General features: G+C 37.5%; 1 protein-coding gene across 2 annotated transcripts in view; it reads left to right on the top strand.

Annotated features, from left to right (window-relative positions):
• DMXL1 (Dmx like 1) overlaps nucleotides 1-21,807 on the top strand; it is a gene marked incomplete at both ends in the record, with an annotated part of 217,767 nt that overhangs the window by 125,946 nt on the left and 70,014 nt on the right. For both annotated transcript variants that reach the window (XM_080698416.1, XM_080698415.1), the window contains 5 exons: nucleotides 9,173-9,309; nucleotides 12,202-12,287; nucleotides 13,246-13,447; nucleotides 15,487-15,604; nucleotides 18,706-18,768. In XM_080698416.1, the coding sequence (XP_080554542.1) occupies nucleotides 9,173-9,309; nucleotides 12,202-12,287; nucleotides 13,246-13,447; nucleotides 15,487-15,604; nucleotides 18,706-18,768 (606 nt within the window). The remainder of the gene's footprint in view (nucleotides 1-9,172; nucleotides 9,310-12,201; nucleotides 12,288-13,245; nucleotides 13,448-15,486; nucleotides 15,605-18,705; nucleotides 18,769-21,807) is intronic.

Below are 21,807 nucleotides of genomic sequence, written 5' to 3'. Positions count from 1 at the left end.
TCATTCATTAAACACATATTTTCTGGGAATGTCTCTATTTCACATTCATTTATGAGGGATGTTTTTGCTGGTTATAGGATTGCTGGTTTCTAGATTCTAGATTGTTTCTAGATTCCTTATTAAAATCTGGTTGGTCTGCCCTTGCTTCAGTTACTATCACAACCTCAGGCTAGTTGAGATATTAGCCCTTCCTAATTGATACTGAGATCTCTCTCATTTTTATAAAGCTCATGGATATTATCAAAGACAGCCTCATATAGCAGGGTACCAGAATTAGTCATGTACCTCATAAGTATGTTTTGTCAATGAAGAATATACATATATACACACACAATAATATCTATTTTACAGACTAGGCATATAGTAATCCATTCCATCTGTATTTTATATAATGTTTTCATAACAATGAAATTGCCTAATGACACATTTCATAGAATATGTTCCTGTCATTAAGTAATCAGTGTCTATTAGTGCTCACTGCCAGCCTTGCTGACCCTGATGGGAACTTATACCCACAGGTCTTGGGGTGGAAGGGACAAACCCCCGACCAAGGTGCCAGATACTCTCTCTTTTATGCAGATACATCAGATTTTTTAAAAGAAATGCGCCATTATGCTTTGTACATTTTGTCAGTTTCCCATGGTTTTTTTTTTTGTTGTGTTTTTTTGTTGTTGTTGTTTTGTTTTGTTTTTGTAGTATTGGGTATTTTTGTACCCAGGGGCATTCTACCTCTGAGCTACACCCCCAGCCCTATTTTTTATTCTTTATTTTGAAACAAGGTCCTACTAAGTTGCAGAGGGCCTCACTAAGTAGCTGAGGCCAGGCATGAACCTGTGATTACAAGGGATTACAAGCATGAGTTACCATGCTCTGGTTGCATGTTTGTTTTTGAAAACTTTATGCAGTTTTATTATCTCCATGGAGAGAATTTACCAAACTATTTACTTAGCTATTCCTCTCTGCTATGCTTCTTTATTGGGTTTCCCTGAAGCCAATATTTTATAAGTGTTCAAACTTTTCACATCTCTTTCATTTTGTCTCCTTCTTTCCTTCCTTCCTCCCCTCGCCCTACATGTTTTTCATCTCCCTCCTCCCTTTCACCTAGGGTCTCATGTACATGCTACTCAAGATCTACATCCCCAGCCCCCATCCTCCTAACTTACCTCACCTTGTAAGTCACTGAGAAACATAGAATCAGACAAACATCTTTCAATATCCTGTCATAAAGCTATAATCCAGTATATATTTGTTACCATCTTATTCTTTTCTCCTGTTATACTGGAGGAAAAGTCCTTTGTATTGATGACCATTTTAACTATTACTTAACTATTCTTAACTATTACTTTGACTCCCAAACTCTTTCTAGGTGCTGTGCCACTTCTCTACTCCCGATATGCATTCAACTTTTTAAAACCTTATTTATATATTTGTTCTCTTACCTTTCAGTATTTACCTTTTGCCCTTACTCATTATAACTTTCAACATAGTTACTCCAGTGAAACCATTCTCATTGAGATTCAGGTGACACTTATGACAAATATAACTGTTCTAAAATTACCACTGTATTTGACTTTTTAGCAGTATATATGATACCACTTCCTCAAAATTCTTTTCTCTCCTCTTGATGTCAGTCTTTTCTGGGATGGGCAGCTAGACCTACTGTTTATTCCTTTATGGTCTCTTTTCTTCATTTCTTCATCTTCTCTTTGACCCAAGAATCTTGGTCTTCATTAAAATTTAGGCTTTGTCAGATGTGGTTGCACACACCTGTAACCCTAGTACTTGGGACACTGAGACCAGAGGATTGCAGGTTTGAGGTCAACCCTAGCAAGTAATGAGACTCTCGTCAACCTAGTGAGGCCCTGTTTTTGAAAAAAATAGAGCTAGGGGTATAAGTCAAAGGTAGAATATCCCTGGGTTCAATCCCCAGTAAAACACACACATGCAAAGATTCAGGCTTTTGGTATTTACTTTCCCCAGCACCTCCTATTCATAACCAAAATCTTTTGATTTTTATAAATGTCATCTTCATTCTTATAGTTGGTCAAGATAGAAGCCTGAGAATCATTGTTTTTCTTTCCTTTCTCTTCCTTTATAAATCTATAAGCAAATCTTTAAATATACCTGTGTTCTGTCTTGTTTACTTATTTTCTAATCTCCAGCTCAATCACTAACACCTGTATCAGGGCTAGCAATTCTTGAATTAGTTAATGATGTTTCTATTTCTACTTTTGTCATTTGATTTTCTTATGAGAATACTCATATACTTTAATTGATCTCAATACCTGTTCTCTACTTGAAACTTACTAGTAGCAACACATTAAACTCTTTTACTATAGCCTTTAAGACCCTGCCTGAACTGTCATGTATTAATTCTCTTTAACCTTTCTTCTAACACTTATTCTCTGTATTATCTACCTACTGTCAAACTGCCTTTTTTGCCCCCACCGCTGGGGTATTCTACTCCAGCCTGTTTTATATTTTTAAAAATTATTTTGTTCTGAAACAGATTCTCACTAAGTTGTTGAGGAGCCTCACTAAGTTCATGAGGCTGGCCATAAAACTGTTATCATCCTGTTTCAGTTTTCTAACTGCCTTTTTTTTTAATAACAAACTGCCTTTTTTAATATCAAAATCCCTCCTAAATTAGAGACTTTATTTAAAGAAATAGTTCTTATTGGTACATTATAATTACCAAATTAGAGTCTTTTTACATGCTACTGCTACTTCTTAAAATGATTTTCTTCCTTCAGGTTATATGACTTGTTCCTTTTATCCTGTAGGTCTTACTTTAATTAAGTAATGCCACTTTTAAGAGAGGTTTTCCATGATCAGCTTATCTTGGGGTTTTTTTGTTTTTGTTTGTTTGTTTGTTTGTTTGTTTTGGTAGTACTGGGGTTTCTGGAAACCCTTCTTCCTCTGGGCTACACTCCCAGACCTATTTTATACTTTTTTTTGGGGGGGGGGGACAGGGTCTCTTAAGCCAGCTCAGCTGGCTTCGAACCTGTGCGATCCTCCTGTCTCAGCCTCCCAAGCGCGGGGATTACAAGCGTGCGCCACAACACCCCACCAGGTTATCTTTTTATTCTCCAAATTCTTTATTTTTATAGCACTTATATGATTATTAATATTTTTGTCTTTCTGTTACTTGCTTATCTTTACTACTGAAGTGTAAGCTCTATGAGGACAGTAACTATATCCATCTTTAGAACACTTAGATCAAGGTAGGCATGGTAGCACACACCCTCAATCCCAGTACTTGGGAGGCTCAGACAGGTTGATTGCAGGTTTGAGAGCAGTTATCTGCTGTAATCTGAAACAACTGACCACACAATTTAGAAGAAGGAAAATTTTCCCCAAAGTTCAGAGTCTCTTCTGAGACTTAAGGTAAACTCTTGGCTGTGAACCCCAGTAGAAACAGAAAACAAATTAACATACATCCAGTGTACAATGGCACATCAAATATTTGGATTCCAAAAGAGAGGAATAGGGCCATAGAAAAAGGCAATAGGGCCAAAACAATATCTAATTCCACCATGGCAAGTATTTGATCCTACAGAGGCATTTCTAGCATCCAGGTCATATGGTAGTATGCGATGCTCAAGGTGCCTTGGCAGCCCCACCCCCTATGGCCCAGTTGGTTTCAGTGGGCAACATATTGGGACTTCTAGCCTAGCTCCATAGTTACAGATAACAGCTTTTCCTTATGGTCCTTCTACACTTTTGACATCCTAAATCACAGGGATATTCCTTGCAACCATGGCTTCATTCTCACAGCTTCACAGAATGCCCTCATTTGACCCTATTTATAAGGATTCTGACCTTGCCACACATTGTCTGGCCTTCCATTAAAATATGAGGGAAAGCCTCCATAACGCCTATTTTCCAGCGAAGCAAACACCAAGAATGGAAATCACACCCTCTTTAATCACTGCCCCTGGGCCCTTTTCAGTGACCACTGCTAGGCCTACCTCCATCTTTTCCACTACTGGCACAGCCTCCATCATGGCTACCTCTTCCTATTTTTTTTTCCTTCATATATCTTACTTTGTTCCAAAATATCATCTCTCTGGGCCCCAATTTTACACATACCGTTCTGGCCAAACTGCAAGTCTCTCTGCTTTACTGGGAGAACAGTTCTCTGAACACAGATATCTGTATCCATAATGCAGTTTGTATACCATGCTGTTCTGAGATTTTCTCTAAATTTTAAACATATCTTTTTGGCCAAATTGCAGCCTCTCTGCTTTACTTGGAGTATAGTTCACTGAACACACGTATCAATAGTCATAATGCAGTTTGGTTATGATGCTAATTTGAGATTTTCTTTGCTGGCTTAATCAGTCCATTATCTTTAAATTAAGCCTCATACAAAGTTTCAGTACATAGGCAAAATATGGATAAGTTCTTTGCCAGAATGTAAAACATATGGATTCTACTCCATTTCCTATGGAGTCCTCTTTGCCCTCTGAAATCTCCTGAGCACGATCTCTACCATATGTTTTTTTAGCCACGTTCTGGCTATTCCAACCTCCTTTTATAAACCAGTTCCAAAGATTCATAATAAACTTGGTCAGACTTAGTAATAGCAGTGACCCCACTGTCTCTGGCAACATTCTAACTGCCATAACCAAAACAATTGACCAAGCAACTTATAGGAAAGAAGATTTATTTGCTCACAGAGTTTGCATATTTAGAGGCTTAATCCATGTGAGGCTGGATCTGCACATTTCAGGCATGGTGGCGAAAAGTGGAGAGAGGGAAAGTGTAAGGGATCTACTATTATATCACAGAGGCCTGAAGCAGAGAGTTAGCAGGGGGAGGAGAGACTTAGTATAATTCCAAAGAACACATTCTGGGGACCCCTCCTAAAAAGCCAAGCCTGATTTCGCCGGGCGTAGTGGTGCATGCTTATAATCCCTGCCCTTGGGAAGCAGAGGCATGAGGCTCATGCAGGTTCAAAGCCAGCCGCGCTGGCTCAAGAGACCCTGTTTCCAAATAAAAATAATATAAAATAGGTCTGGGAGTGTAGCCCCGAGGCAAAAGAGTTTCCAGGAACCCCAGTACCACAAAAAACAAAACAAAACAAAACTGACTTCTAACATTACTACTATTTTTTCTCTGGGGGCAATGAGGACATTCTAAATTCAAATCATTATACTATCTCCCTGATGGCTAATGATATTGAACATCTTTTCATATATCTCTTGACCATTTGTATCTCTTCTTTTGTGAAGTGTTTATTCAGTTCAGCATTGCCTATTTCTTGATTGGGTTAATTGTTTTGCTAGTGTAGAGCCCTTTGAGCTCTTTGTATATTCTGGATATTAGCCCTCTATCAGAGTCGTGGCTTTCTGTAGGCTTTCTCTTTAGGTTCTTGATGGTTTTCTTTGATGAGAAGAAACATTTTAGTTTGATACCATCCCACTTGTTAAGCCATCAGGGAGATGAAAATCAAAACTACATTGAGATTCCATCTAATCCCAACCAGAGTGGCAAGCATAAAGAAATCAAATAACAAATCCTGGTGAAGATGTGGGGAAAAAGAAATTATTTTACACTGTTGGTGGGAGTGCAAACTAGTTCAGCTGGTATGGAGAACAGTGTGGAGATTCCTTAGAAAACTGGAAATGGATCCACCATATGATCCAGCTATACCACTCCTACGTATTTTTCCAAAGGGGTTGAAATAACAGAACCACAGTAACATATACATACCCATGTTCATAGCAGAACAATTTGCAATAGCCAAAATATGGAACCATTCTAGGTCTCCATCAACAGATTAATGGATTGCAAAATTATGGGAAATACACACAATGGAATTTACTCAGCTCTAAAGTGCCAGAGCCAGCTGGCAAGAGTAGGGGTTCTGAAGTGAGGTGCGAGGATGAAGGGTTTTTAACCCTAATGTGGGGGAGCCGCAAGCCTACTATCTCTACTGGTCAACCCCTGTTCGTGGGTCAGTATTTCCTACGGGTCGACGACTATGCCTGGGTCAGTATTCTCTGTTGCGCTGACACTCCTGGCCAACACAACTTCTGGGTCAATCTCTTCTTTATTGCGCTGACGCTGACTTTGTTTTTCCAGAGGTATTATTTATACACAGCTGCAGGTCAATCAACATTCGTGTGCTACTATCACCAGAATACAATAAAGACCAATACAAAACACACATTACAGATAGGCCTATCAGTACCCTCATGTCATCACCACCTGATCTTCTTCTCTCAGACCTCTTTGAACTTTCCATAACCCCAAACCTTGTTGACTCTGGGTGAAAAACAATCAGCTGAGTCAGAGACACCAATCTAGGGGAAGGCCTTAATGGCTCCCAACAATTCCCCCTTTTTTACTATATTTAAAGAAGACTGTGTCTGTCTTAGGTTGTTTCCTTTTTGTATCAAGGATTACCCGTCTTTGGATAATACAGAGCTAAGCTGTATATCCTGTCTTAGTTTTCCTTGTCCCAAGGAAATCTTACCCGTCATTGACTACCAGCCTCTTAAATGGGGGTACCCTTCAAAGGTAAATTATGCACTTCTGCTGAAAAAATGTTCTCACTTTGTCCTGAGGCCACACTCTGTCCCGAGTCTCTAATAAACAAGGTATTGGGAGTATCAGTAAGATAGGCATTTCAGTAAGACATTTTCTCCAATTAACACAATAATTTTTACCTGTTGAATCAGTTTTACAGAGTAAACAAGTTATTAGTGGGCTAACATTTTTATCTTTTTCCCCTGGGTAACCAGGGCCCCATAAGACCAAACCTTCAATAGCACATTTACTATCAGTCTTTGTCCAAAATAATCAAAAGTACCAATTCCAAAGTAATACTATCAGTCTTTGTACTATCAATTCTCTGTCCAAAATATCAGTCTCTGTACTTGTCTGCAATATCACAGGTGTCAACTGTAGACATCCCATCTTCCCGCCATTTTTACCAGTTCTTTGTCCAGCATAACCAAAAGTTTCTGCAATGGGTGCAAAATTCAAAGCAAGAAGTCCCAGTAATTGCGAGTTGTTACTGAAGACAATGATCTCCCACCCATGTTTCAGTCCTCAGCATTAATCCGAGAGTCTTCTATCTTTCAGTCATCAGCATCAATCTGAGTGTTCCATCTCTGCTTGAGCCATATGTCGCACAAGCCGCTCAGGTATCCACCGTGCATTATCTTCATCCTGTGAAAAAACACAAACATGCCCTCTTCCCCATATAGTATAGGGTCAGGACCTTTCCAAATTCCTGTGCAAGGATATTTCCATTTTACTAGAGCAAAATTGTTTTTGGAGGATGGATGCCAATATCTATCTGCTGCTGTGCGACCAGTTTTGTCAGCATTCAAAAAATTAACACCTCCTTGACCCAGTTTTGTCGGCATTTAAGAACTCTAATAACACTGCCTTAACCATCTGGGTCTTCAGTATCAGGGAAAACTCTGAATCCCCTAGTATCTTCTCCGTTTTTTGCAGCCCGATTTATCGCTGCTTGAAGTGGTGAAATTAAAGAAAACAACTCATCTCTATGGTACTGAGCAGCAGATTCTTCCTTAGGAAGCTTAACACAAAGCATATCTTCTAACATATATGCAAAAAACAAGAAACTTATTTTTTGACCATGGTTTATTATATATTTTTTGACCCATTGGATTTTTACAACTCTTACGTTAGGAACTAATCTTCTGACCTATCCTTTATTACTATTTACACGTTAGGCACCTTCATTTTCTATCCTAGTTTCTTTCTTCACTTTCTATCTTAGTTTCTTTCTTCATTTTCTATCTTAGTTTCTTTCTTCATTTTCTATCTTAGTTTCTTTCTTCATTTGCTGGCTTTCTTTTGCTCAAAGCTTTACTTTAGTGTCCAATTATATATTACAAAATTCCCATGTTTCACCGCTACCAAAAATCTTTCAAGCACGCTCCTTTTTTATCCAGCCGTGTCCTTCTTGGGATCCTCAGTTTCAGAATTTCCCCGTATGGGCCACCACCTGCCAGAGCCTGCCGGCAAGAGTAGGGGTTCTGAAGTGAGGCGCGAGGATGAAGGGTTTTTAGCCCTAACGTGGGGGAGCCACCAGCCTACTATCTCTACTGGCCGACCCCTGCTCCTGGGTCAGTATTCTCTATTGGACCAACTATGGGTTTATTTCTCTAGAGGTATTTATACAGTTACAGGTCATTCAATATCCTCATGCTATCACCACCAGAATACAATAAAGACCAATACAAAACACACATTACAGATAGGCCTATCAGTACCCTCGAGTCATCACCATCTGATCTTCTCTCAGACCTCTTTGAACTTTCCATAACCCCAAACCTTGTTGACTCTGGGTGAAAGATAATCAGCTGAGTCAGAGACACCAATCTAGGGGAAGGCCTTAATGGCTCCCAACACTAAAGAAGAACAAAATAATTTCATTTGCAAGAAGATGGAAAGACCTGGAGAACATAATGTTAAGTGATATCAGCCAAGCACAGAAAGAGAAGGGACATATGTTTTCTCTAATATGCCCAAACTAGGGTGTATTAGGAATACCAGAGGGACTCCAGAAAATGGAGGGGAAACTTCAGCAAAGCTACAATGGAAGAGTAGGAACAGAAGGTTGAGGTTGATTAATGGAGGAGTTAGATTCAAATATGTGTAAAAGTATGAATGTAGCATGGTCACCCTGGACACTCATTGTTGGGAGGAGGAGAAGGGGAATTGGGGGGGGGGGCACCAAGCACAGTCTGAATGTATGCCATTTTCAATATGATCCACAGAAAAATTTTAAAAAATTTAAAAATCATTATACTATCTCAATTTTTTCTGAGACAGGAGGATTACATATTCGAAGGCATCCTCAGCAATTTAGCAAGGCCCTGTGTGTAAATAAAAGATAAAACAGGGTTGGGGTATGGCTCAGAGATGGCATGCCCTGAGTTCAGTCCTTGGTACCAGAAAAAAAAAATCATGAATCAAGTAAAATTTTGGCCTATAATGGATACAGTAAAAGTTTTTGTTGAATAGATGGATAAATAAGAAACTTGTATAATGATTCAAGGGCATAGTATGGCTAATATTGATTATTATAAACTGCAAATATGACTTGTTGCTATTAAACTCTATGTTAGAACATGTTAATATTTTTAGATGATAAGTTACACGTAATTTTTTTGTTGTTGTTCAGCCTTTTCTACAACCTTCCCAAAGTAGGGTAGAATATGATTCAGAGGAGAGTCTTGAAAGTGATGATGATGATGATGATGATGATGCCCTAGCTTCAGATTTCCATCTGCAAGAACATTCTAATTCTAATTCTTATAGGTATGAAATATTTCATTTTAATCTTTTATTTTTTACATACTTATACTAATGTTTTTATTGCTTTTTAGAGATTTAAATTTTTTTAAATTTATTTTTATTGGTGCATTGTAATCATATATCACATTGGAATACAAGACTTGAGAGAATATACAAGCACACATCATCCAATTAGCCCTCATCCAGCCCCCATCCCATTCCTTCCCCCACCCTCGATCCCATGCTTGTTCTGTGATTAACTTTGATACATTTGTTTATGTACCTCCTGCATTTTAAAGAGGCTCCATTCTCCCCTATTCCATACCCTCTGATTGGTCACCTTAATTGCTTACTATAGGGCCCTTTCTATAGCTCGACCTCTTCCTGTTGCCCCTTTCCTCCTAGTTATTGCTAATTAAGGGAAGCATCTAGTTTTTATTTTCTGCAATATTTCTCTGTGCATGCCGTGTTGCAAGTATCCATCCCACTCTTGACTGCCCCAGTAGTGGCCTGGCTACCCGGTGGACTGATCCAGACATTGCTGGCTCAAGCAGCGGCCTTGCCTCATGGGAGGCCCCAATTCTGGTCTCGCTGGTCCCGACACCAGCTTAACCCCTCAGCTGGCTCTGATCCTGGCCTCGGTGGCCCCAGCACCGGCATAGCCTCAAGGCAGGCTCTGATCCCGGCCTTGCTGGCTCCAGCATCGGCCTAACCCCTCGGCAGGCTCCGATCCCGGCCTCCGAAGCCCCAGTAGTGGCTTTGCCTCACAGCAGGCTCCAATGTTGGCCATTGGCCCCGGCACTGGCCTAACCCCTTGGCAGGCTCTGCTCCCAGCCTCGGAGGCCCCAGCACCGGCCTTGCCTCACAGCAGGCTCCGGCCCTTGCTGGCCCCAGCACTGGCCTAACCCCTCGGCAGGCTCCGATCCCGGTCTTGGAGGCCTCAGTAGCTGCCTTTCCTCATGGAAGGCTCCAATGCCGGCCGCTGGCCATGGCATCAGCCTAACCCCTCAGCAGGCTCTGATCCTGGCCTCGGAGGCCCCGGCACCGGCCTTGCCTTGTCCTGCCGCAGGCTCCAGTGCTGGCCGCTGGCCCCGACATTGGCCTAACCCTTTGGCAGGCTCCGATCCCCGCCTTGGAGGCCCCAGCACCGGCCTTGCCTCACAGCAGGCTCCGATCCCGGCCATGTTGGCCCCGGCACCGGCCTAACCCCTTGGCAGTTTCCGATCCCAGCCTCGGAGGCCCCAGCACCGGCCTAGCCTCACAGCAGGCTCCGATCCCAGCCTCGCTGGCCCCAGCACTGGCTTAACCCCTCGGCAGACTCCGATTCCGGCCTCGGAGGCCCCAGTAGCAGCCTTGCCTCCTGGCAGGCTCCGATGCCAGCCGTTCACCCCGGCATTGGCCTAACCCCTCGGCATTTTAATCTTTTAAAAATTGTCATGGTTTAACCCCAGTTAGGATGGAAATCATTAATAATAAATGCTGTTGTGGATGCGGGGACATAGGAACTCTTCCACACTGTTGAGATTGTCTATATTAGTGCAGCTGCTATGGAGATTAGTGTGGAGATTCCTCAGAAAACTGGGAATGAAACCACAACATGAGCAAGCTCTATCACTCCTAGGTATCTTTTCAAAGGGACTGAAATCAGAATATTATAGTAATACATGCAGCCTGGTGAAGTGGTGCATATTTGTAATCCTAGTACTTGGGAGGCTGAGACAGGAGGATCCTGGTTCTTGTACAGCCTCAGCTACTTAGGCCCTTTGTAACTTAGTGAGACTTTGTTTCAAAATAAAGAATAAAAGTAAGGCTGGAGGTGTAGTTTGGAGGTAGAATGTCCCTTGGGCTCCATCTCCAGTACTGCAGAATTAAATAAATAAATAAATACATGCATATCCATAATATATACAATAATTAGGTGTCCATCCACAGTTAAATAGATTACAAAAGTATGGGATATACACACAGTGGAATTCTACTCAACAGTATAGAAAAAGAAAATTGTCATTTGTAGGAAATTGGATGCACATGGAGAACATGATGTTAAGTGAGATTAGCCACAGAAAGTGAAGAGTCATATGTTTTATCTCATGTGCACAAGCTAAAGAGTAATTAGGATACCTGAGGGTCTTGAGATAATGAAGGAGAAACTTCAGTTGAGCCAGAAAGATGGTCTAGGGGAAAGGGGGGGGGGGACGTTCACCAAGTGCTATGTACATGTATGTCACTATTATTATTTACTAAGATAATAATGTACCAGTAAAAGAATAAAAGTATTTATCATGGTTTATATAAACATGTAAGAAAATAATACATGTTAAATTAATAGCATGGTGAATTATTACACATTATAACTTAGAATTTTTCTTTTTTTGTGGTACTGGGGATGGAAACCAGGGGCTTTCTACCTCCAGGTTATACTCCCAGATCTATTTTTATATTTCATTTGGAAATAGGGTCTCACTAAGTTGCAGAGCCTCACTAAGTAGCTGCAGCTGGCTTGGAACCTGTGTGATCCTCCTCTCTCAGCCTTCCAAGTACTAGGCTTACAAGTGTGCATCACCACACCCGGCTATAATTCAGAATTTTTTAGTTGAAATTTTAAAATTGTTTCCCTTCACAATAAGTTCCCTGTTACCTATTGATTATCCATGAGTATCAATTCTCACAAATCTTTCACATTATGCTCTTCCTTTAAGACTATAGTTATTTAGCCAGTACAATTTTGTTATTTTTATTCTTTTACTGGAGATAACACTGATATGAGCAATTACTTATATAAGCATATTTTTGCATTTTGTGTAGGTTTATCTTTAAGGTAGATTCCCAGTAGTGAAGTTGTGGGGTCCAAGGGTGGTGAATTCTTTCAAATCCCTATATAAATTTTAAACAGATCCATTTTTGCTTTATTTTTAGTTGGTCATTGATGCGATTGGCAATGGTGCAATTGGTGCTCAACAATTTGAAGACTTTCTATACCTTTGCGGGTCATGATCTTGCAGGTAATAAACATCTTAATATGAACTAGTGTGCCATTGCTTTTGCTTTTCAGTTTCATGTATTTTTTTAATATAGTAAAGAAAAAGCTTTAAGACTTCTTGTAAAAGGTAGGTTTCTTTTACCTTCACAAAACACCTATAAATATACCTATTATACTATTAAATATTCAAGAAGAGCAATGTCCTAGAAATCAGTCACTCAACCATATATGATTACCTATAATGAGACTATTATAAAGTGAGCTGAGTGTAGAAACTAATCATACACAAAAACCTGCATTTATTAATTCCAAAGGAGGAAGTAGTTATATAGGAACAAAGGGATATGATAGTATACCAAAAGTCTTAGCTGTGAATGGTATTTTCATATATCTGTTTTAAGCACCACAATATCAATTTAACTATAATTTTTATGTGGCTGTATTGTTAGGATGAAGTTTATTCTCATATTTTATAGTAATTAACAGAGCCTTTTCAAAATAAAAAATGAATAGCACCCAATATAAACGTGTTGTTTAGATGTTGTGAAGATGTAAATATCAAAAATATGTCACAGTTGAAAGTAGTATCAGGAGGATAAGGAATATAAATATGAAAAATAATGAGTTTCATGGCAGATGTTAACTTTTTTTAACTTTACATTTTTATTTTCTAAACAAATCTTAAAAGTTATGTGCCATACAGAGCTGATACAAAGTTTTAAATAATTTTTCTCTTTCCAACCTTTTTGCTGATGTAATGGTTCAAAGCACTTACTTCCCTTCCACACATATTTTAAGATACATTTTTCATGTGATATTAAATTCAGAAGAAGTAATTCAAAATTCAAATTTATGACATCCTTTTTTCAGCCTACCAGACTTCCATGCCTACATTTCCCATGTCAGAATGTTTTCCTACTATTGGATATAGCCTTTTACTGCAGAAAATAAATATAGATCAATTTTTTTTCCCCTTTTAGAGCTTCCAGTCAGTTCACCTCTTTGTCATGCAGTTCTAAAAACACTTCAGTGTTGGGAACAAGTACTTCTTCGACGACTCGAAATCCATGGTGGACCACCTCAAAACTATATCTCAAGTCATACCACTGAAGAGAGTTTGTCTGCAGGTCCTGCAATTCTTCGGCACAAAGCTTTACTGGAACCTACAAACACTCCTTTCAAGTATGTTTTTCTATGGCTGCTGAATTTAAGTAGGAGTTTTACTAAATCAGAATGTTCTCGGGTACTTAAAGAAAAAATCTTGACGACTTCTGTTTAGTTTTCTGTTCTAAGCTCATTCTGTGTCTTTGTGTAATGGCCACGGTAGTTTAGAGGTTAGCAAACTTTTTTTGTGAAAGTCCAGATAGTAAATATTGTAGGTTTTTTTGTTTTTGTTTTTGTTTTTGTTTTTGTTTTGGTGGTACTGGGTATGGAACTCAGAGGCCTTCTACCTCCGGGCTACACTCTCAGACCTATTTTATATTTTATTTGGAAAGAGGGTCTCGCTAAGTTGAGAGCCTCACTACATAGTTGAGAGCTTTACTACGTAGTTAAGGCTGACTTTGAACCTGTGCGATCCTTCTATCTCAGCCTCCCAAGCACGGGGATTACAAGCGTGCGCCACCTCGCCTGTCAATATTTTAGGGTTTTTTTTTTTTTTATGTCTTTGCCAGTTACTTAGCATCCATTGTAGAGTGAAAGCATCCTTAAACAATACATAAATGGGAAGGGTTGGCTATGGTTCATTAACTTTTATTTAAGTATGGTACAGGCTAGATTTGGCTTCTGGACCATAAGTTTATGAACACTTGCTATAAAGCAGTGCTGTTCAAAATAGCTAGTCAGTAACTATTTTACTATCCATGAGTAGAGAAAGTTTGAACCAGAAAGTAAATCAATACTGCTTCCTTCATCTAGAATATTGCTACAAAAACAGAATGTTTACTTAACTAAACAGTATACTTACTGGCTTAGTGTTACAGTTGCAGAAGGTCTGAGCTCACTGCTAATCAGTAACAAAGAGTTTGTGGACTGGTATGTGACCACAGACAACACTTTTGAGTAGTTTTGCTTTTAGTTCTCTTCTAGAAAACATTCTTATTTCTTTTAAATATGTTCTTAAATTAGGGCCAGCAAACTATAGCCAGCACTTCTGTCCAAATTTAGCCCTCCTCCTGCTTTTGTAAATAAAAGTTTTATTGGATTACAGCCATACCTATATTTGCATATTGTGGTTTGAATATTCCTTATCAGAAATGCTTGCCTGGCATGGTGTCGTACGCTTGTAATCCCAGTGCTTGGGAGGCAGAGACAGGAGGATCATGCAGGTTCGAAGCCAGACTCCCTGGTTTAAGAGACCCTGTTTCCAAATTTTAAAAAAGTATAAAATAGGTTTGGGAGTGTAGCCCGGAGATAGAAGGGTTTCCAGGAACCCCAGTACCACTAAAAAAAAAAAAAAAAAAAAAAAAAAAAGAAAGATAGAAAGAAAGAAAGAAAGAAAGAAAGAAAGAAAGAAAGCATGAGACCAGAATTGTTTCAGATATCTTAGTTTTTGGGGTTTGGAATATTTGCATAGACTGCACCAGTTGAACATCCCCTAACTCCAAAACCAAATGCTCTAAAATAAAAAAAAAACTTTGGGGGCATCATGTCAGTATTTAAAAGTTTTAGATTTCAGAGCATTTGGATTTTGGAGCATTTAGAATTAAGGATGGTGTGTGTGTGTGTGTGTGTGTGTGTGTGTGTGTGTGTCCTTTCCCACTACAGTGACAGAGTTAAGTGTGATAGAAACCACATCACCCACAAAGCATAGAATATTAATTATCTGATCCCTTAAGAGAAAGTTTAGACAGGTGTGGTGGCATACACTTGTAATTCTAATACTTAGGAGACTGAGGCAGAAGGATCACAGGTTTGAGGACAGCCTCAGCAACATAGTGATAATCTCAGCACAACCTAGCAAGACCTTGTTATAAAACACAAAAATAAAAAATGGGCTAGGGGATAGCTTAGAGGCAGAATGCTCAGGGTTTAATCCCTAGTATCCCTCCCAATAAAATAAATAAAAATAAAAGAGGAAGAGAGATTGCAGGCTGCTTTTCTAGATCATATCATATGATTCTAGTTAACTTATAATAAGCATTCATATATCACCAAGGAATTGAGGTCAAGCTAATCAGAAATACCTGAAGTATATAATTAAGTTTATTGTCTCTTTGTAGATCCAAACATCATCTGGCATTGTCTGTGAAGAGGCTTTGGCAGTACTTAGTAAAGCAGGAAGAGATTCAAGAGACCTTTATCAGAAATATATTCACAAAGAAACGATGTCTAAATGAGGTTTGTATAAGTTAAAATCTCTTTACTCTTTTGTTACTGAGGTTTTAAATATATACCTTTTTTTCTTATTCGCCTAAGTAACTGAAAAATTGCTAACTCAGTTTATAATTATTTTGTAACTGATTGATATTGCCATTGTAATGGGTTTCTTTGGAGGAGTTTGGGGACTTTAGTATTTGTTTTTTTTTTTTTTTTTCCTGTTTTTTTGCCATTTATTTAGTGCTATTTTAAAGTATGGGGAATCCACATCTAAATGTAAATAAACATCTTGCTCCTTTCATTGAGAAAGTTTTGCTATGAAAAAATATTAGGTAAACTAAAAAGTAGACATAGTTATGTAGTATATTTTCTATCTCTTTGAAGCAGTAACAGAGTTCAAAACTGACAGCTGGTCTGTGGACCATATTTTGAATAGTTCTGAACTAGTCTGAGAGTATACTATATACAGTTTTTAAAGTGGAAGGAAAAGCATGATGTTTCATTTGCTTTACAAGTAAGCAAAAATCAAGATGACATAAAACCTTGAAAAAAAGGAAAATCTCTCTCTCTCTCTCTCTCTCTCTCTCTCTCTCTCTGTCTCTCTCTCTCTCTCTCTCTCACACACACACACACACACACACACACACACACACATGCATATATCATAGTCTCTTGATTTAAGTACTGATTTTAAGAGGCAATTAATTGTATGTGCTATTGCTTACTATTTCATTGATTTTATATTCAAATTTAGCATCTCAGTAAATGTAATATATGTTCTTTCTGACATAAAAGATTTTTGACATGAGTACCTTGGTATTACATTGAAATCTAGGTAAACGTGAATATACTTCATAATTGTTAATTTAACATTATATATGTCTTAAATGTTTGGTATATGAGTGATCATTAAAACAGTTTAACAGTATGCTTGATTAAATAAAATTAACAATGAATGTACTACAGAAGACTACAAGACTGACTAGGGTATGCTTAATGGAAAGGTAATATTTTATTTTAAATTTATATTTTCCTAAAAAAAATTACAGGTTACATCATTCTGATGTAGTGTAAAAAGCACTGCTGCATTATTTTATATAAAAAGCATGCTTAGCTGGGCATGTTGGTGCATGCCTGTAATCCCAGTACTTGCAATCCTCCAATCAGGAGAATTGCAGGTTTGAGGTCAGCCTCAGAATTGTAGGGAGATTTTCAGCAACCTGGAGAGACCCTGTTTAAAAACAAAAAAATAAAAAGGGCTGTGGTATAGCCTGGCAGTATAGTATTCCTGAGTTCCATCCCCAGTACCACAAGAAAAAAATTTTTTTTTCTTTGCTTGCTACATTTTTTTCTCTAGGGCGCCTTTTAATAGGAATATGCAAATTTTGATTATCATATGGATTTAGGAATGGACTTATTAAGGACATAGAGTACTATAACCAGGGTAAAATGCATAAGAATAGCATGTAATGAGTATAACTACACATTTTTTAATTTCTCTTGTTTTATTTTTGGTTTTCTTTGGAGTTTCATGATTACTAAAGAGATTTAAATTATTTTTATTGCAATTATCTTAATCAAAAGCATGAATATAAGTGTTGGACTGCTAATGTAAACATTAGTAAGCTAAGTATTTTCTCTAAATTTTAGGGTTTTTTTTTTTTTTTGGTGGTGGTACTGGGGTTCCTGGAAGCCCTTCTACCTCTGGGCTACACTCCCAGACCTACTTTTTATACTTTTTTATTTGGAAACAGGGTCTCTTAAGCCAGCACAGCTGGCTTCGAACCTGCGCAATCCTCCTGTCTCTACCTCCAAAGCACGGGGATTACAAGCGTGCACCACCACGGCCGGCTAAATTTTAGTTTTTAAATCTGCAAAATGATTATTTTACCCTTTACAGTTTTTTTTTTTTATCTATTCACCCAATCACTGATAGTTGTGAGAAATTTGTTATTGCTTTGTTGTTTTATTTTTGATTGTGGTACTCAAAGATTTTTAATAAAGAAAATATGACAAAAAATGTATAATAAAACATAGGTTGTATGGAGTTAAATTGAATCTTTATTGTATAGTTAAGTTGATAAAATTATTTAATCTTTACTGGAACATTAGTTACCCTATTTTTTGTATTCACATTACCTTTCATCTATAAGTTTTAAAAAATAGTGATTATGTCACAGTTATGACATTTCAGCTGTTTAAGAGATAGACAGGCCATATATTATGAATGCAAGAAGAATAATATTTTGACACTACTGATACTTCTTTATTTCTTTATGTGCTTGAAAATGAAATTTTATCATTTCTTTATCTGAAATATTTTCTCATCTGACCTTAAAGTGCTAGTGTATCTTCAGATCTTTTCTTTTCGTATATAATATTGTGTACTGGTGCATGCATTTTTAAAGTAGAGTGTCTTTCCTATTTGTACTTATTTGGAGACTAACTACATATGACTGCAGATAGATTTTCTGAGTCATTCCCAACAAAGAGTTTGGACTTGACAGCTGCTATCTTAGTTGCCACCTCCTTTTGCTATTTTCTTTCATTCTCTAAGAATTAGAAGTCCTGAATCAATTTTTTTATTTAACATGTGCTCATATCCCCTTTATATATGCTTGTGCCTTCAAGCAATTTATTGACTCTTTTTGGTTTAATCAGTAGGAGAGAATTAGAAAAGTAGAAACTGAAACTTTCTAATCAGGCTTTTCTGAGGGGTCATATTTCATGGAAATAAGCTTTTAAAAGTCTAAGAGAACAATTGACTCTGACTTTTAATTGATTGAACATTCTCTGTAACCAGTAGCTCTGAATTTTAAAATATAAAATATTTTAGACTTAGCTTTAATGACAACATTTCAAGTGAGTAAAAACTTTTATGATGTAGAATAACATTTGTAATGGCTAGTGAGTTCTAAACTATTATGTTTTTCTGCTCCCTAATTATGCATTCTAACATATAGTGTTTTTAAGGTTTATGAATTTTTAGAATAATAACTCAATTCCACATTCTTTTCTAATAAATTTGCTTTAAAATATAATTTTAAACCCATCTCCAGTATTTTGCATGTTACATCTCATCTTTACTCTTTGTTGTGTGATTATTCTTTTTTGATGTGAAGTCATTAGAGGACAACAATGAAAGTATCAAAAATTCTATGATGGAGGAGCCAATCATCAATAAGGTACAAAATATCATTCAACTGAAATTAGAAATTGCATTCTTAATCAAAAGAACAAAATATTTGCATTTTAATTTTCAATTAGACTTTGTTTCCAATGGAATGAAAGCATTGTTCCTTCAAATTATTATTCATTTTAAGAACTTAAGTATTGCAGTCATAAAAATGTTTTTTTTTTTGTTAAATAAGAGAATGCAGTTTTAAAAGGAGTTGAATGTATTCTGTTTTGGCTACAGATTTTTCTGAGTAAATGCAACTAGAGTTCTTAATTAGTTTAATTTCTCTAGCATTTGTAAAAGTACAGAAGTATTTTGCCATTGTTTACGTATCACTTTTGAAGTCAGAATTTCTCTCCTGTGATACTAATTTCTAAAAATTATAGCAAATATGAGTACAAGGCATTTATTTTACCGGTAGGAATGGCAGATAGCACAATTTCACGTGCATACCATGTATTCATAGTACTTGAGAACAAAAACAGAAAGGATGAGAATTTGTACAATTATGAAATAACCCCTACATATTTCATATTCTGTATGAATCACTAATTGTATGACAATCTCAGCAAAGTGATTTTTAAGGAGAAATTTTCTAAAAAATGTTTTTTAAAGCCACTTATTCTACCTTATACTTTTTCTTAAAAGAATTTCTGGGTAAAAAAGAAATAATTTTGTATAATTAGTAATGAGGATTGATTTAAGTGTAAATTATAGCTGGGCATAGTGGCGTACACTTATAATCCCAGCATTCAGGAGGCTGAGACCTGGAGGATCGCGGTTCGCAGATAGCCTCAGCTACTTAGTGAGGACCTCTCCAACTCAGTGAGACCCGGTTTCAAAATAAAGAATAAAATACAAGGCAGGGGGTGTAGCTCAGAGGTCAAATGCCCCTGAGTTTCATCCCCAGACCTGCAAAAAAAAAAAGTGTAAATTATAACTAAAACTTATGCAAAATATACCTGTAATCCCAGTAACTTGGGAGGCTGAGGCAGGAGAATTGCAGATTCAAGGCCAGTATTACCAGTTTAGTGAGATGTCTCCTCAACAACTTAGTGAAACTGTGTTTTTTTTAATTTAATTTTTATTTTTTTATAAGTGGAACATATTGAGAGTGGTGTACATTTACATTCTGCTTCATGCCCTTCCCCCTCCCTTTCCCTCCCCCCCAATAGAGAGTATCCAGGTTAATCATGTTGTATTTATGCTATTACACATATTTGTATGTAGCTCCTCCATTGAACAACCTCAGCTTTCTTCCTCTCCTATCCTTCCGTTCAAGTTTTGCTGAGATTTCCCCTCCATCATCTGGAATCCCTCTGTTATTACCACTACTCACTAGCTTGAACATATTAGAGAAAACATATGTCCCTTCTCTTTCTGTGCTTGACTAATCTCAATAACACAATGTTCTCTAGTTCCTTCCATCTTCTTGCAAATGCTATTATTTTATTTTTCTTTATAGCTGAATAGAATTCCATTGTGTGTACTTCCCATAATTTTGTAGTGCATTCATCTGTTGATGGAGATCTAGTTTGGTTCCATATTTTGCTATTACAAACTGTGCTGCTATGAACATGGGTATGCATATGATAATGCAGTTCTCTGATTTCAACCCCTTTGGAAAGATACCCAGGAGTGGTATAGCCAGATCAAATGGTGGATCTATTCCCGGTTTTCTAAGAAATCTCCATACTGATCTCCATAGTGGCTGAACTAGTTTGCACTTGTACCAACAGTGTAAAAGAGTTCCTCTTTCCCTACATCCTCGCCAGCAATTGTTGTTGTTTGATTTCTTTATGTTTGCCACTCTGATTGGGTTTAGATGGAATCTCAGCGTAGTTTTGATTTGTATCTCCCTGATGGCTACTGATGTTGAACATCTTTTCATGTATCTATTGGCCATTTGTATCTCTTCTTTTGTGAAATGTCTATTCATTTCAGTTGCCCATTTCTTGATTGGGTTGTTTGTTTTGTTAGTGTAAAATCTTTTGAGCTCTTTGTATATTCTGGATATTAGTCCCCTATCAGAGTGGTGGCTGGTAAAGATCTTCTCCCATTCTGTAGGCTTCCTCTTTAGGTTCTTGATAGTTTCCTTTGATGAGAAGAAACTTTTTTAGTTTGAAGAGATCCCACTTATTAATTCTTGATTTAATTTCTTGCGCTGTGGAAATCTTATTGAGAAAGTTACTCTCTGTACCTATATGTTGAAGTGTAGATCCTATGCCTTTCTCTAATAACTTAACAGTCTCTGGTCTAATTTCTAAGTCTTTGATCCTTTTCGAGTTGATTCCTGTGCATGGTGAGAAGTAAGGATTCAGATCCAACTTTCTACAAATGGATAGCCAGTTCTCCCAGCACCATTTGTTGAAAAGGCTGTCTTTTCTCCAGTGTTTGAGTTTGGCCCCTTTGTCAAAGATCAGTTGACTATAGATGTGTGGGTTTGTTTCTTTGTCTTCTATTCTGTTCCACTAGTCAGTCTACCTATTGTTGTGCCAGTACCATGCTGTTTTAACTATTATTGCTCTATAGTATAATTTGAAGTTCGGGATTGTGATGCCTCCTGCCTGGTTCTTGTTGCTGAGAATTGCGTTGGATATTCTGGGTCTTTTCTTCCTCCATACAAAATTCATAACTGATTTTTCCAGGTCTATGAGAAGTGTTGGTATTTTAATGGGGACCGCATTGAATTTATAGATCACTTTTGGCAGAATGGCCATTTTGATTATATTAATTCTGCCTATCCATGATCAAGGGAGATCTTTCCATCTTCCAAGGTCTTCTTCAATTTCTTTCTTTAATGTTTTGTAGTTTTCTCTGTAGATGTCTTTTACATCTTTAGTTAGGTTTATTCCTAGGTATTTTATTGGTTTAGAGGTTAAAGTAAATGGAATAGTTTTCTTTATTTCTTTCATTGTGGATTCATTGTTGGCAAAAAGAAAAGCAACTGATTTCTTTAGGTTGATTTTGTATCCTGCAACTTTGCTGAATTGGTTAATCAGCTCCAGAAGTCTTTTGGTTGAGTTTATTGGATCTACTAGATAAA

Source organism: Muscardinus avellanarius (genome assembly GCF_963383645.1).
Source record: "Muscardinus avellanarius genome assembly, chromosome: 7".
Taxonomy (NCBI): domain Eukaryota; kingdom Metazoa; phylum Chordata; class Mammalia; order Rodentia; family Gliridae; genus Muscardinus; species Muscardinus avellanarius.
Note: the sequence above shows the minus strand (reverse complement) of the source record. Positions and strands in the feature narration are given on the sequence as shown.